The sequence below is a fragment of the Coffea arabica genome, chromosome 1c, assembly GCF_036785885.1.
Source record: "Coffea arabica cultivar ET-39 chromosome 1c, Coffea Arabica ET-39 HiFi, whole genome shotgun sequence".
Classification (NCBI taxonomy): Eukaryota; Viridiplantae; Streptophyta; class Magnoliopsida; order Gentianales; family Rubiaceae; genus Coffea; species Coffea arabica.
This window is the reverse complement of record NC_092310.1, coordinates 54,087,895-54,105,365: the sequence shown is the minus strand read 5'-3', so window position 1 is coordinate 54,105,365 and position 17,471 is coordinate 54,087,895. Positions and strand designations below refer to the sequence as shown.

The following is a 17,471-nucleotide window of genomic DNA, read 5'->3' as shown; positions in this document are numbered from 1 at the left end:
TTTTTCTGCTCACAGTGCTAAACCCATAAACGAAAACACAAGTATACTCCTTATAAATATGAAAAACAAGGTGTGAGTGTGAGTGTGAGTGTACATATAAGCTGCAAAGCCGCATTTGTAGATTCTGTCAAAGAAACTCGACATGAAGGAGTCGAATCTTTCCATTGGCCTGTTAGAACCCATAGTGCAGAAACCTACATGAATAAAGCAAACACAAGGTTTTAAAATTATGCAACATTAATCAAAAGGAAATAAATTGTCAACTAGAATTATAATTGTACATACTGGTCAGTAGAGACAAAGGTGAATGCTATTCCACGTCAACATTTTTGAAGCAACCTTGAAATCAGTGTCAAAAAGTGGCAGCTTCAGAATCTCAATACCATCCCCAATGGCATTAAGCAGGATGCCTGTCGATAGTTAAAGCTCGAAAATGCTGTACTTGGTCTAATGTTCGGGAGAGAGCGTGGACAAGTTTCAAGAGTCCTTGTGCTTACGTCAAGAGAGTTAAGCATGTCTTAAAAAATGGAGCTAATAGTGCATCTGAAATATAACCACCAACAAGCAGAAGCAAGCATTTAAGCAACATCACGCCTCCAACTTTAGCGAGTATGGGACAAAATGTCCAGAACTAGTAGCAGAGTGATTTTGCTTTAGATATCTCTTATCCATAAAAGTCTGTTTGATCAGCTCAACGACATATGCAAATAATTATAACGGCTTACACCACAAAGGCAATCACTTTGGAAACTGCTCAATGAGTTTCAACAGGCTATAGGTCTCAGAATCCGGCCTAGACCCTCCAAGAATCATCCTCTTCAGAAGATTTGGGTCATGTAGTTTTGCCTTAACATATGCCTTTATCAATGTATTATAAACGAATGTGTACCTTGTATAGTTGGCTTTCTTTAATTCTTCAAACAATTTCTCAGCATTTTCAACATCACCATCGTCTGCAAAAATATCAAGTATTGAAAGAGTGGTCTCCAGCCATGGAGTGGACCTCCTAACTTTCATGCTCACTGAAATATCCATTCCCAATTCAAGGGTTTTGATAGCTTCATTTCTTAACCCTGCTTTCAAGCAACCGAGAGCAAGATGCCGGAAGGTAATGGCATTAGGTTTGCATCCATTTTTCTCCATTTCTTTGTACAGGCTGGTTGCTTTTGTGATAAAACCATGTTTGCAGTACACAGATATCAGTGAATTCAATTGCTCTGTAGATTTCAATCCCTTTACTAATTTCATTTCTGCCCAAAGCTCTTCAGCTCGATTTATATCTCCTATTCTGCCAAATGCTTCAACTGCAAGCACAAAACTCTTAGACCTAACATTTGGTAGTCCCTGAATGATGCTCCAGATTCTTTCTAGCTGAGTCCGCATACCCAAGTATCCATACAGTATAACAAGAATATCGTATGTTGACCAATTGTTTCCGCTTGTAGATTTCTCAATGGCTTCAACATAAGCTTTACATACAGTAGACAACCTCGCCACAGCATGTGCAGTAGCTAATATGCAGTAGGAAATCTCATTTGGCTCGACATTTGCTTGTTTCATATCACCAAACACTTTTGCCAATCTTTCAATGTTGTGGTCATTGGCTTCTATCTTTAACAGAATGTTGTATGTAGAAACATGTTGAACCACCTTGTCTGCTCGCATCTGGGTCAGAATCTTCTGAATAGTCTTTTTCCGGCCAGGTGATGAATGAAGAATAATGAGGCGATTGAATACTAGATATGATATGGGATGGCCCAATTCCCTCATTTTCTTCATATACGAAAGTGAAAGCCTTATTAAGCCTTTGTCCAAGCATGCCAATACAAGATTGTTGTAGAGCAACTCATTTTGATACTCTGATGGGATACGAGAAAAAAGGCTCTCACCTTTTGATACCCCATGAAGCTTAGTAGTGAATTCCAGTAAGTACGAGTAATCTAGCTCCTTCGGCCTGAAGGGTCTCTCCCTAATGACCCATTCCATTACCTGTCAATTGTTGAAACAATTACGATCTCTATTTCAAAAATGCTTCCATATCCCGAAGACTCGCAGTAACTGAAAATTGCTATATCAAATGCATTATATTCAAATCTAACAAGGAGAATTAAAGATGGCCTATTTCCAACTTTAACCACTTTTAGCCTTTTACACACTGAAAACTTGGTTTAATCATTTTCACAAACATGTGTGATGCATTTTATACGAAGAAAAAGGCTAAAGGGAAGTCAAGAAACCTCAAGGGCACGTTTGTTGGCTTTGAATTTACGCAAACGGTTGATAGTATGAAAAATGTCGCCTCTGTGAATTGGGAAGCCATCACGCATCCAGCTCTGGAAGGCTGAAGCAACAGGCTCTCCTCTTGGCAGCTTTTCAATTCTCCAGCTCAAGCTCTTTGCTTCTCCTTCTTCGTTTTCTACTTGTTCTCTCTCCGAATCCGAAGTTTCTGGGCAGGGAATAAGGGTTGGCTTTTCTGTTTGGGTGCAAAAGTTGGGGCCAAAACAGCGGAAGTGGCGGGGAGAACATAAAGGGACGGCAATTGTTCGACGTATTGCTCTCAAGACACTTTGTTTATGAACGACTGCTACGATTTGCATCTTTTTGGAGGGAAACTCCGACAGTGGAGAGTAAATAAGGGAAGTGATTCAATCAATTCAATGCTAATGAATTGAGGAACTTTCATTTGGGTCTTTAACCTTTGCCCCATTGTCACTTTAGTCCTTGCTAATTTAAATGATGCTAAAATTTCTACACATTTATTTATTTATTTTTTTTTTTTTGAGATTAAAATCACATCGAAAAATAATTGTTTTTCAGTGGAAAATTGAAACTGATAAGAAAATACTAACTGTATGTGAATGCAGGTGACTGACTTTGAAAGGCTAAACAAATATTCAATTCAAAATGTTGCTTTCAGGGCTTCTTTCATGGATGTTAATCCGTGCAAACTGGCTTAATGAATTTCTTTGTTTTCCAAGCTTGAATTTAAATGGGTTAGCCATCCATATAGGGTGTCTACCTTGCCCGCCTCTAGACTTGAATGTACCATTTTGATCAAAATGCCAGAGAGGGGAACATAAAAGGCCTTTTTGATTGGAAATATCAAAATACAGATGAATGATTTCTGCACTGGAATCCTACAAACAGATGATCTGAGAGTTCCGGTTAAGTTTAGTCTTACCCTTAGATCAGGTTATCTGGCAAAATTTCATCGTAACTTCAGGAAACTCTCCAGTGAGGAGGGTCATAACAGCAGAATAATTCGCATGACAAATTTCACCACAGTGAAGGAATTATTTCAGTAGTACTTTTAATCTTACACAACTCATTGTAGTCTTCACGCTAGCATCAAACAAACACACACAAAGAAAAAAAAAAAAGAAAAGGGACACGACCAGAACATAGCCATAAGATAAGACATCAGCAAAATCCAGAGTGGAGATCTGCAGAAGTCATGGCTTTCTTATTTAGGACAAGCTTTACCACACACCATCAGGAACATTAACAACTGAGGCTACCCCAAGGGTCGCATCATAGTAGTCATAATTACTAAGTGGAGACCTACAGATCAGTCATTTTTTCATCAACAGTTGCAAGGGTTGCATCGGCAGCTTGGTGCGCACTTGCAGCCATGACCTCCTTCTGCTACGAAGCTTTTCTCGGTTCCCTCAGGGAAACTGCATCGGGTACAAAATACACATCAATCCCTCCAATCAAACAAACATATATCTGTTGTTTCCCTTGTTTTTAGCTTTCATAAGCAAAAGCTTCACATACATGTTCACTGGTGCTACCCCTTCAATCAGGGTCACAGTTGTGTCCTTCTCGACATCAGGGTACATTCCGCAACTGTCAGTTTAACATTTTGGTAAGCAACTCAACAAGACTGAAACAGATGAATTCTCCACATATGAACTTTAGCAAGACAGACAATCATCAGATTCGAAAGTTTATGTATCATAAGAAAACGTATTTATCAAAAATACATCTTTTCTTGAAGACATATTCAAATGCAAACAGTAGTCCAGCAGCAGACTTAAAATTTGTCTGACATCTAATTAGAAGTCAAACAAAAGATAGAAGGACTGTTTATGATTTGTGAAGTGTTTACCCTCCACAGCCGCTGCCAGAACCACAGCCACTGTATCCTCCACAGCAAGACATTTTCCTTCCAATTTTAATTCACCAAAGCAGACTTGATTGAGTTATTTTTGCACAGCAGGTGGCACCTATTTATAATGCAAGGGGGAAAGAGAGATGCTGGTGATCATCCAGAATACCAGCCTTTTGATTTTTGTGTTGTTACGTGGAGATGTAGAATAGATTAATTGATAATGCCTACCCTTCTTAGTGTATCGTGCACGTCCATTGACCCATTCATGTCGGTTTTTTGGCTTCTGACTTCGATAACTCGTGACATTAGCAGAATGGAGCATAATAAAACCCTGTTGAAAACTTATATAACTTCTGCGAGCCTTTCTTTCTTTGCCCAATGAAAGCAAGCCTTGTGCGATTATCATAACTTGTACCATTGAACCGTAGGCATAATATCAAGTTGGCATCAAAAAATGATTCAAATAATCATACATTAGAACAATGACCAATGTATTAATCACATCAGTTGCTAATAAATAATACCCACCCCAGAGAACTTGATAAACACACATGTAACCGCAGATGTTGCTTGAAAATGAATACTGTAAAATATTAATCCCAGTACAAAGTTTCTTTCATCTGGATCCGTCGTAGCACAAGTGCTCACGCCAAACATGCTTACCTGTGCTTTATTTTTTGCGCTGTTGTCAACGTCTTCCAAGGATTACCCAACACGAAATGACAGGCATGATGCTTGCCTCTCAACTTACATTATCTCCAATCTGTGCCTATATTATTGCAAGATGAAAACCTACATTCAGACGATTATCAAAATGTGCTGAAGTCAACTTGATGCAAACCAATTGTTCTTCCCTTGTCTGCTCAGTCTAATGCCCATAACTATCAAATCAATATCGAATCATGGTTAAAAGAAGAAAATTCACGCCACAAGGCCAAGACCATAAAACAGAATGGTCCGGGGAATGAGTACCTATAATAGCAACGCCTTGGTTCTCCATCGGTGCCTTAACTTAAGGCTGGGAACTTACGCTTATGTATCCCACTTGGAAGAGACAAGTTTTACATAGGAAATTTCATTTGTGTGTGAAGCACCAATTTGATTAAATTCCCAAGCCCAAGACTCCAAAGGTGAGAATACAAAAAAGCTCCGTGTGATTAAGTTAACCTATGGAAAAACTCCTTTATAGTTTCAAATCATACATTTCGCTCCCTCATGGTTTGAACTAATTTGAAATAAACGAAAATTGTCAAAACTGACGTAGGCGGATGAAATGACACAATTATCCTAATATATATAAGCAATAAAAGACCTTCTAACGACCATTCTATTACTACAGAAAAATCCCCTATGGTTACATGTTGCTTTTATTTATTTATTTATTTTGTACATAGGAATACGGTAAGTTGTATTTGAAAGTTCTTATTTATTTAATCTGTTTATAGAAATAAAGTGAATTTTATTTGAAAATTTTTATTTATTGATTTTATATATAGAAATAAGATGAGTTGTACTTGGAAGTTTTTTTTTTTATTTTATTTTATGAGTTTTAAGGGTTTAAATAAGTATATCAGCTAAAATTTTGATTTTAAAAATCATTTTCCATGTCAAGCAACCTCAAACTTGTTAATTTAAATGATTTTTGTCAATTTTGCATATTCGTTCAAACCATGAGATACTGGATTGTATGATTTGAAATCATAAAAGACTTTTTCTGTAGGTTTGTTTAACAACAAGAGGTTTTTCTATCTTATAATTCTAAGGATATAATAGATATATTAACTAAAAATTTATTTGTTTCCAGTACACTCGCAAAAGAAACGCGTATACTTCAAACACGTTAATTTAGACGATTTCCGTCACTTTGTTAAATTAGTTTAAAGTACGAGGTACCAGAATATATGTTTTGAAACTATAAGAAGTTTTTCTATATGTTGGATTAATCTTAAGGGGCTTTTCTATTTTTTACCCAATTTAATACCATCGAAAACGTGGATTATTCGTGCAAAAATTTTAAGGTATGCCCTTATGATAGCGTTAGGATATCCTATCAATCGTTCCACCTGTCTCTAACTGAACAAGGGTATGCGCTTATGATATTTTATTATTTGAAGAAAGAAATTCCCATTCTTTGATTGACAGTAAATTGCTTCATTATCTTATCTCCCTAAAGAAGTAAAGATTAAGAACCTATTCTCAGATACCAATTTCAGTTCAGCTTTTAGAAGAGCAAACCATTTCATTCTCAGGGAACAGCAGCGATCAGGCTGAATTGGGAAAAAAAAGTGCCAAGCTAAAGCACAAGAAATATTAACAACAGATATTTCATCCACACTAGATCGAAATTCCTGTGCAGTATCAAACTAATAAGACAAATCAAACATTTTGTATCAAGAATGATGCTACAACATATGGTGAACTCCAATCACACATCAATCTAATAATCTATGTACAATGATGCTAGAGCAAAATTTCAATGTACAAAAGCGCAATTGGCACTATCCGAAATTGCAAATCAAGAACATAAAAGTTCTTCCAAGAGTTCATCAAAAATTATGTCTTCTACCTCAAGGCCCACACACTCACTTTCCAACTGTAGGTTCATCCAACCATCATCCTTCCCCATGTCCAGAGCAACAAGGCACTCAAGTGATTGCTTTTGCTCTGTCTTCAATTTCATCAATGTATTAACACTACTATTACACATCTCATCAACAATACGGTCACCAACTGGAAATGGACGAATATAGCAACTAGAACCCAATGCCTTGGGATAATACGGGAATGATCTCCCATATAGGTGGAGTAGCTTCTCATTGACTAGATCAAATAGAAGCTGATGATGATAACAGCCACAGTAGTCCTCTGCTGAACATTCTTTATGCCAGTAAGCCTCCATTTCATCGAATACTAATGGGTCTATTGGCTGGTTAGATGAGTGCAATGTCATGTGGAACGCATCCTTGCCAAAGCCTGAGTTTTCAAGAATATCTTTCACGTAATCTAAATCAGCATCGTATTCATTGTAAGATCCAACAAGCTCAGCATCCTTCACAGGATCTAGATTTGGCATACTAGAAAATAATGCAGAAGGTTCCATATCGAAGCTATTCTTGCAGTTGATCGAAGATTCCTTGTCATCAAAATGAGCGCAACCTAAAAGAGTAACATGTAGAAATTTCTATTAATCATTAGAGCAAGGGTAAGAAGTTACACCAAGTAGCTCTATCCATGGTATGGAACTCTCAGACATTTTTGCAGTAGGAGGGGTCAGGATAATGGAAAAGACAAAATGAAATAGTACTGGATGTTATTGATTACCTTCTGAGGCTTGGAACTCTAATGAGCTAGACGCATCTTCTTCAAAGCAAGTCTCGAAGGCAGGAACAGGACTTGGTCGTGGCAATTCACAGGGATCAATGGCAAAACAGTTGTTCTCTTGCTCCGAGTACGAAGTTCTTTCGCCAACTGTTAGCGCATCATATTTTTCTTCAAGATCTTCGACACTACCCATAATTTTTTCTCTTGATTCACCCAAGTTCTCCACGTGGTTAGCACGTCCATCTCTTTCTTGTAATTCATTTTGGTGAACAGACTCTTCAACACCCCCCGGTGATATTTCTTCTGTGTTTCGAGAAACGACTACAGGCTTCAATTCATCTTGACAACTATCCCTTTCGTGGGAACCATTCTCCACCTCCACTGTTGAAATTGGCCAACCGTCCAAATTAGCATCACCATAGAAGGAACAATAGACGTCAACATTAGATACAGAGCGAATTCTTCTAAAACGTGTAGAAACATTTCCACCAGATTCCATCTCATATTCATTTTTCAACTTTAAGCTCCTCGACTGGTCTAACTTCACTTCCTTCCCAAAATTATTCTCAAACAACCAAGTATATTTCTCCATTGACTCATTAAGGGAAGAACTTCTTCTATGAGTTCGTTTACTTTTGTCAGAAGAATATTCCTCAGCTTCATAAGAATTGAAGGAATTTCCTTCATCGACTCTGCAGGTTGTAGTGGTTTCATCCCTATTATCAGAATCTTTTTCTAATTTGGTAGAGACATATCCACTAGAAACTTCACTCAGGACTGAAAGATCGGAAGAGTTGGCTTGATCTCTACCCTTCTTGACCTCAAAATGATCCAACTGCTTACTTTCCTTTAAAGGTGTGAGCACTTCCTGATTCACTTTGTCTGGTTCACTAGTATTCTCTAGGATAAAATTCAATGCTTGACCCAGTTTGCTGCCTCTGTTAATGTACTCGAGAGGCAGTGATTTTGAGCGGGCATGCTTTGAACGCTTGAACTTGTCCAGATTTGGCAATAGGGAACCAGTGGGCAACTTCTCCCCTTTTGGGGCAGACCAAGTTTCACTCTGCTTTTGCTTCAATGTGCTAGGTTCAAGGCTTCTTTTCTGCAAGAAATCAGCAGCAGGGAACGATCCTGACTTGTTTAATCTTGCTTTTGCATTGGAACCGGGGGAAGTATGAGAGAATTTTCTAAGGCTGCCATCTTTATCCTGTACAATTTCCAGAAACAAGTCCTTATTTACTTTAAAAATTTCCAGAACATTGGCATGTTCTCTCTCTTTTGAAGCATCCTTGACGCTCAACTCCTTAAAACTTTTTCCATGTGCATCTCGCTTGTTCTGGACATTCATCTTTGGTGGAAGTTTTTTAGCACTATTTTCCTTGTTGCTGGGAAAGAAAAGAACTGGATGTTCCCAGTCAGTGCATATTTCACCAAATCCCTGGTCTGGAGGCTCTAGATGATGGATTGAATAAGTACGCTGCAATTTAGGTTGAGAAGCATTGCTTGAAACCCGTTGTTTGCCATTGCCTTCTTTTGACATCTCTTCTGCAATCAATGATTTTATTCTAGCTTTCAGAGATCTTTTATGTTTTGAGCGAGACTCCTTAGCACTCTGACAATTCAGAGATATTTCCGTTATCAGCTAGTCCAACCAAAAAAAAAAAGCTAAAAAATGTGTAGTTATTTAGAAAACATACGGAGAGGTGTTTTTCCTCCTCATATAGCAGCTTTTGCTGTTCCACGGGATCATGAAGAAGTTCCTTAGCTTTGGAATTTCTGCTGCCTGAGGAAAAAGGGGGCTTATGTTAGTAAGACAGAATAAAGAGATCACTTTACAGTACATATCCATTCAAACTTGCACGACACAATCAATCAATATGCAACAGCAAGGAATTCGATTATTGGTAGAGATACAGCATCAGCATTGATGGTTTGGCATCAGTAACTAAGATTTGATTTGGTATTTGAGATATCCAAATCTTCAATTGAGAGTACTAACAGAAAAATGTTACGCATTCAATTTGCTTGTCTCTAATTTAATAGAGTTGGATAAGAGATGAACTGATGCTTAAACATAAATTCGAGTTACACTTAGCATATGATCTATGAACAATTATTCAAAGTCTTCGGAGAAATAGATGAGAAATTTGAATCTGAGAGGATCGTAGGAGATACCAGCATGAACCAGTAATGAAACTGATTTGCTGCAATGCATCTAACGACGACTGTGAGACATTATGAGAAGAAAGACGGTGTGCATAAAAAGAAATGGCTTACCTTTGATACGTTTTCGTGGAGTTATCTTCTGCAGAAGCATCCTCTTGAGATTAAAGTGCCATTGATGGTAGTTGATGGCATGTACAAAGCCCCACATGCAGCTCGGATGGACATGTTCAAGTTCATCTAATTCATTAACATGCCTCATATACGCGTTCTTTTCCATGTTAAGACCGCTCTCACTCCACTACCCAATCAAGTCCTAGTCTAATATATTCTGTCCAACCTGCTAACACATCCAAATCAAACAGTCAGTCTATGATCCTTTTAACTGCTGGAATCATGTGAACCCCATCACCAAATTAAACTCAGGAAGACAATCCATGTCCAATATAAGTTACATCATACATGCCAGGAAACCCAGTACTCTCAGACTGCTCCCTCCCTTGGGAATTAAAGGAGCAAAATCCAAGTTTTTAGTACTAACTGTTACATTTCAATTTTTATTGTCTGCGCTTGGCAATCGTTCAAAACCTGGTAGCTCAACAAACCTCAAATTTTCACTGTAGCTTGCGTTAAAAATGCGAATTAGGAGTTTTTCCGTTTTGAGAAGGAAAACAATATGGTCAGCTATTTGGATAGCCATTTATCTGAAGAAAAAGTAGGGTTCAGCATAAGCTCAAAAAGATGAAATCACAAACCAGAATTGATCAAAATAAATTTGTTTCCAGCATCACTAAAGCAAACACCCTTCAGTATGTAGAGTTTGGATATCAAGGAACCAAACCATGAACTCAAAGAAGAGATGCAGGGAAAGAAGTACTGGTAATCGATCGATTTTGACAAACACGATAAAACCCAGTAATAGAAAAGAAAAATACCAGAAGGAATTGAAAAGGAGGGCAAATAACTTACAGTTCATGAAACAGTTAATGATCACATGTAACAGACACCTCTCCACAACGTTGTATACCGGGAATTCCCAACTCGCGAACAAAGTACTAGCAGAACCAAACAATAGAGGCACTGGAAGGCGGGTTACAATAGAGGCAGCGGAAGAGCCGAACAAGAAAGATAATGTCTTGAATAGTAAGCAGGCATGCAGGAGACTCTAACTTCTGGCGGCCTTGAAGGAAGACAGAGAAAAGTAGAAGACTTGGACTCGTATATATGTTGAATGTAACAGTAACTTTTTACTTTTCTTATCTTGTGGGATAAATTTATGAGAACATTAATGAGAAGAACATCAATTTTAGGAAGTTTTATGTTTTGGTAAAATTTGACGATCGACTAGTACTACAAAAACTGTATAAAGGAGAGAGAATTAGAAGATCGTTGTTATTAGTTAGTCGTTCGTTAGCCATTTTCAAGAAAGACTACAAGAAGAAGACGCCGTCCAAACCAATTTAGGCGCCAGGCTTTTGCCCGTCAACTACTTTATCTATACGCATTTATTTGTGTACCATCTTTGTTTTCTTGTTTTTTCCCCCGCATTTTATGCGGGAGTTTTTAGCTTTTGCTAATCTTTGAAGTGGGACGCCAACAAAGAATGGGTCAATGGAATAAGTTTGCAAGAGATTAGATTAAGATTAGATTACCAAAACCCCTCAGCCATCAAGCCCACGACGTAGTACTACTCGCCATTAAAACTTAACCACCACTGGTTATTATTGAAGGTTCAACTACCGTACTTGAATGTAGGCTGAAGCTGAGCTCAATGAAAGTGACATTTTTATCTAAAAAATAAGATAGGGTTTTTATGGTGCTTTTTTCTACTAGAAAATCAATGAATAATTTTTGTTTAATACTAACAATGCATATGTTAACGGGTTCAAATGCATATTTCATGTGCAAAATTTAGAGTTTTCAAAACAGATTTTATGTATATGTCATACATTTAGAGATGCTATGCACTTTCAAAAAGATTAATTTAAGTTAAATTGTACTAAAACGACTCAAACATATTTTATTTGTGATGTATCACGCATGGGTGGAATTTTTTTTTTTTTTTTTGGATAAAAGATGAATTTCATTAACAAAATTGCCTGAAAACGTCCAACATAATTTGATTTAATTACATCACAAATGTCTACATTAATGAGAGGATAAACGTGCACCAAAAATAACATATCTGTAATGCTACTTTGATCGTGCACTAGGTCTCTTACTTTTGCTGTTCCTAATGAAGTAGAGATCCATCAAACAATAACAATCTCGAGATGATCACTTCACAGTTTTTTTGGTTTGGTGTTCTTTTTCTTTTATGGTTGGACGAGTTCACTGCTAACCCGCCCATTTAACTGGATGCTCATTTAACTGTTCGTCCTCATTGGTTTAGTATTGTGAAGCAAGAAAATCAATTAGGTAAAGTAAATTGCTGTAGTTAGCAAAATACTAATTAATAGTGAATAGCTGATGCTTGATGGAACACAAGACCTTTCGGTAAGAAATATGGTTCTTTTAATTCAAAGCAATTAGCTTATTCTTTTATATTTCTTGGTAAAAATATGACTGTCAGACTTTAACTTGTAAGGAGGGATTACTTGTGGATTCCCATTTGGTTATCCATGATCTTGACGGGCAAATTGTACCAAACTCCTGAAAAGTACAGTTCCACAAGTTGCCATATCCGGTGCGGACACGGGCCATGCAACCGTCCGGACGATTTTGGTCATTTTCAACTGTGCGTAACTTTCTTTGTACATCGCGTAACTTTAGAACAAATTTTTATGAGATCCACACATAGCGTGAAAATCGAGTTACAACTTGTAATTTCAACCGCACAAATTTTTGAGACCAGATCATGACCATTAACCATTCAGGGACCGATCACCGTCCCTGCCCCATTTCCATCAGGCACCGCTGGCAAAAACAGGGTGTTAGCTTCAGAAATAACCCCAGCTGGCAAGGGCCACTGCCTTCTCAATGTAAGAAGAGAAAGACACTAACGATTTTTTCTCTCACGAAAGGTCAGGAGTCATTGAGATTGATGCAGCACCACCCAACAAACCAACCGAGATAGCAATAATGGCTGCCAAAGAAGGAGGGACGTATTTGCTCATAATGAATTGCAGTATCAGATTTCATTTTAGCCAGAGAGGAGATCGTGGGCTATTCTCCGTCTCTCTCTCTTTTTTCTTTTAAGTTTTATTATGGTCCTTTTCCGGACGAGCATTTTAGCACAAACTTTAGACCTTGGGAGTTGGGACAAATGCTGCAGTCTTCAGAGTAGTTTGTCTTGGTCGTATTTCAAAGTATGTTCGTGCGTAGTGACTCTTTGGCTCAAGCCTGCAGTAGCAGTGCAGTGGTAGTTCTTGAAGAGAATTTTATTCTTCACTAAACTATTTTATATTTTAATAGGGTAATGCATTTGTCTTCTGCTCTATGTACCATATGATTATCATCAAATTCTTACCCGTAATTGCAATTACTCACGATCATCGTTTGCGTTACAAGTCCATTTTTACGTACCAATAGTATGTTATTCTTCTCCGCTAAAACTCAAAAAGTCATTTCTTCGGGGAAAGATGAAGGGTGAGTTGAATTGGAAAAAAAAACAACAACAACGTATCGGGTTCGAGTCAACTCAACAGGAGAATAGTCAATCCAGAACTTCTCGAGGGAAAGGGGCAGAAATTAGTCGACGCCCGTAGTCCAACGCAGGTCGACTCAAGTAGATCGTCAAGTAAAAATCCAAAACAAAAGTCAACTACAGTTTCTCCGTTCCAGGGCCAAAAAAGAAGCAGCAATGCGGAAAGAGGAGAGCGAAAAAAAAAAAGCGCCAATGAGAAAACGAAAGATCAAAGACTAAACCAATTTGGGGTTAACGAATTTGAAACTGGCACGTAATGCGTACCTAGTTTCTGGCTGTGACAAGTTTATTCGTACCCGCACCGTGTTTGTGTAAATTCAATGTACTGTTTTTTATACGACTAATTTGAATGCATTCAACAAGAAAATTACAAAGATCAACTGAATTTTCATTCTGATATCTACCGTTTAGATTCCTAGTAACTCCGTTTGAATTAACTGTTTTTTAGGATGTTATTGAAATATTTTACTGTAGCGATAAAGTTGAAAAACTTTTATTGTAGATGAGATTATTCTCTAGATTATTTTTTGTATTTTTGGTGTTTTCTAAGGTAGTTTTTTATGTTTTTGAGGTTGCTTTTTTGTATTTTTGAAGTTGTTTTTTGTGTTTTTGAGGTTATTTTTGTTTGTGTATTACTATAGCATTATAATTGAAAAACTTATTTTTCAAAAAATTGAATGTATTTTAACAATTTGATGTATGTGAATAAAAAAAATAATTAAAAAGGTATTCATGAAAAATGTTTTAAAAAGAATTTCGAAAAATCACAATCCAAACAAAAGCCATGTCTAATGTTTATTGTGCCCGGTGGAGCCTTATTTTCTTTCTATTAACTTAAAAGATGACGCTCATAGTACAATCAAACTCGACCTTCTACCATGTTTGAGGTCACGAGATTGATCAAATCTCAATCCACACGAACTACTATGTCCATGATACACGCTGGCTGTCTGAAGTTCTCAGCCTTCAATTTCAGACGACTGTGCGATCTCAACAACTGTGGTTCCGGAATGTTGAATTGGGATGTGATTGATAAGCTTGGGATTAAGATCACGAACTACTATGGTCCATTGTAGGCCAAGAGATGATTTAATTGAGATGATGAAGACGTCCGTATCAGAATTCAGAGAGAGGGGGGGGGGGGGGGGGAAGACGTTAATATTTGACAAGTTCCTCTCCTTAGTCCTTGCATGCATTTGGGCATTATGGACTTTGACTGGTATTATTGGACTTAGACCGCATCAAAGTTCAAACCAACCCGTGAACCATTGAATTAATTAAACTTCTCATTAGTACTCGAACGCAAGTTTAACGTTGACACATTCATTAAATATACAGCTTCTGTTCAGCATAGATGTGTTTACTCGATCAACGTTCCTGTTTCAGCTTTTTTGAATAAAATTTGTAAAGACTTGGCCACCCTCGGTACTTATAAAGCAGCAGCAGCAGCACTTGGCCATCCCCATATATGGAAGAGAATTCTAATTAGGCAACTGCAAAAAATATCAGGAAGCTGGACCAGAGTCGGAATGCAGTGAGTTTTCTGAGTCATCGGCTGCGAAGATTGAGAACTAGTAACGTGATCTTTACTTCTGCCGAAACATGAGGGAGTTGCGTTATTCAACAAAAAATTAAAAACATCACGAGTTGAGTTGCGTTGCGTTGACGACTCATTTTATTAGCCCGGAACCCCGATTTTTTGGAGAAATTTTGGCAACTACAAACAAGCAATAAACTTTCTACTCGTGAGACAGGAGAGAGGTGGGGGGTTTTAACTCATTACTGTAAGAGCTTCACACGTAATATACATAACTCACAAATAAGGCAATGAAATGAACGGAGGCATACAAAACATCGACCCAAAAGAAGAACAGATGAAACATGGAAGCCGGGCTTCATGGTTTAGGATTTAGGGAACCGTTTTGTTGGGCCAGGTGCTGTTTTGCAATGTACGATTGGATGATATCAAAATAATAGACCGCCTCTGGGTCGAATAATTGTGGCAAATTTTTTCTGTGTTCCATTAATGCATTTTGTCTTGGCTACACAACTCGTCTCCACCTGACCGAACATTTAAACGGAAAAAAAAAAAAAAAATTTTCCACAACTCATTAGAGGACATGTTATATGGATGTTTTAGGAAACACAAATATGCTGTCCCGCTATCAATTGAAGCAAGTTGTCAGTTGATCCTTAAAAAGAAGAAAATGAAAAGTAATCAACTGCAAGGGGACGTCCTCACGAATCAAAGTAAAAAAATATGTAAATCTGACCTACAAGAAGAAATGGGAGAGAGACTTTAAAAGCTTTTAAAGAAGCATTTAAAGAATCATTTAAAAACTTTGTTTCGGCCTAGGTTATATTAGATTTTTCTTTTAATGTGATGTAAGAGAGGGGTTTTTTTTTTTTTTTTTTTTTGGCAAGAAGGTGTTTGATTGCATATTCATGATGTCATGGTTTATTTTGAGAAGAGCATTAAGATTTAGCTTTGCTTCGAACGTCATAAGATAAATTGTTTCGTCTTCCATTCGGTAAATGCTCAAAAGTAAAGAAAATATTACACATTCGTGCACTATACTACTATTTCATCTATTAAACTTAGTAAGATGCATTGTACTGGAGCGAGGGATGAATTGAGTGATTCAAGAAAAATAGTGTAAGTGAGAAATTTTAAGTTCAATTTTTCTCACTTATATTATTTTTTAAAAAAATGCACCGTACATGGACTTGAGACTTTTTTCTTTCTGGGGTTACGTTTGGGCAGGAAAAGGAAAAGTTTAGAATAAGGTTAAAGCTACAAACTCTAAGCTCAGAGTAGGGCACGGGCGCATATTTGACCGTAATTCTTAGAGATCCATAACCTACCCAATAAATCACAGCTGCGATTTGAACTCGAATTTCGCCCAGGCAAAGTGACGCATGATTTAGCAGTTGAGCCGAATTTCACTCGAATTTCAATTGGGCTATTTGGGTCGAGTTTTAGTAAGGCCAAACTCGACTTACTACAAATTTACGAGGCCCGTATTTGGACTTTAACCATGAAATTCGGGTTAATAAATACGAGGTTAATGCTTAGCTCACAAATAATTTCAAATTTTGAGTCTATTTCAAGTTTAGCTTAAACTCACTGATTACAATTTAATTTTCTTAACATAATCACTATAACCATTAAGTAATAAAGTTAATTCAAAGTCTACAAACATTAAACTTACACATAAACTAGTAAAAGTTCATCAAAAAGTACATAAACCAAAAATTTTTCAACAATAATTATATTTAATTTTTTCAAAGTACATGAAAAATAGTCTCTTTCTATGAAAAACTAAAAGGTAATAGTAATTACTAATTACATAGTATATATAAAAATAGAACATTTATAGTATATATATTAGGGTTGTAATTATATATCAAAATATAAATATTAGGACAAAATGTCCCAATGACTCTCAAACTATTAAAAATTTTACATTTGGCCCTCTAACTATTAATTGATAAGTTTTAGGCCTCTAATTAATTAAAACATATAATTCTAACCCTTCCGTTAACTTGCATTGTTATGTTTAACAAAAATAGTATGACATGTGCAGCAGCGGCTCTCAAACTATTATAACATTCAACTTTTGACCCTCAAACTATTAATTGACAAAATGTTACCTTTCCAACCAATTAAAACATATAATTTAACATATAATTCTAGTCTTTCCATCAATTTGAATCGTTACGTCAAACAGAAACATCACCGCGTGCATGTAAGGACATAATCGAGGATGTTTTCGTCTTCACAGGACATGTTAGAATAAAATTATTTTACCCTATTTGACTCATAAACTAATTTACCAAATCTTCAATTGCTGAATTTGATCAAAATCAATTGAAAACGTAAAACCCAAAACCCTAAATGGAGAAATTCCAGCAAGGATAGGCAATTTGAAGTTATCTTCATTTGGAATTTAACTTATTTTTCAATGTTGTTCCAAAATTATTGGATTTATGTGCTTCTCTTAACGGCATAAATCTGGCATACAATCCATATTTTAGGAATATTCCAACAAGTTTTGGTTTACTTTCAATTTTAAACTTTCTAAATTTCTCAAATAATCAATTCTCTCATGAGATTCCTTCAAACTTTACATCACTATATCTAAACCTTCTTAATTTATCAAACACTCAATTGGACACATTCCAAATTCTTTATCAATAGATGTTTCTGTTCGATATAACGATTCA

General features: G+C 36.7%; 2 protein-coding genes and 1 long non-coding RNA gene across 4 annotated transcripts; all 3 read right to left on the bottom strand.

Moving 5' to 3' along the window:
* Positions 1–646: 646 nt before the first annotated feature.
* On the bottom strand, positions 647–2,718 carry LOC113729066 (pentatricopeptide repeat-containing protein At1g07590, mitochondrial). Its single transcript, XM_027253395.2, has 2 exons — positions 2,238–2,718; positions 647–1,989 (listed from the first exon to the last, which is right to left on the bottom strand). Exons 1-2 carry the CDS (start codon positions 2,595–2,597, stop codon positions 739–741), a joined length of 1,611 nt encoding a protein of 536 aa, XP_027109196.1. The 5' UTR covers positions 2,598–2,718; the 3' UTR covers positions 647–738.
* Positions 2,719–3,267: 549 nt separating this feature from the next.
* LOC113728166 (uncharacterized) lies at positions 3,268–4,286 on the bottom strand. Its single transcript, XR_003457999.2, has 3 exons — positions 4,112–4,286; positions 3,778–3,849; positions 3,268–3,677 (listed from the first exon to the last, which is right to left on the bottom strand). It is a non-coding gene; the product is annotated as an uncharacterized lncRNA (long non-coding RNA).
* Positions 4,287–6,449: 2,163 nt separating this feature from the next.
* LOC113729058 (uncharacterized) lies at positions 6,450–11,044 on the bottom strand. 2 transcript variants are annotated; one of them, XM_027253388.2, is made up of 5 exons: positions 10,568–11,044; positions 9,713–9,941; positions 9,133–9,218; positions 7,436–9,047; positions 6,450–7,270 (listed from the first exon to the last, which is right to left on the bottom strand). In XM_027253388.2, exons 2-5 carry the CDS (start codon positions 9,876–9,878, stop codon positions 6,630–6,632), a joined length of 2,505 nt encoding a protein of 834 aa, XP_027109189.1. In that variant the 5' UTR covers positions 9,879–9,941; positions 10,568–11,044; the 3' UTR covers positions 6,450–6,629. The 2 variants fall into 2 exon arrangements, with proteins under 2 accessions (XP_027109189.1, XP_027109185.1); XM_027253384.2 differs by having other exon boundaries at positions 9,713–9,938.
* Positions 11,045–17,471: the final 6,427 nt, after the last annotated feature.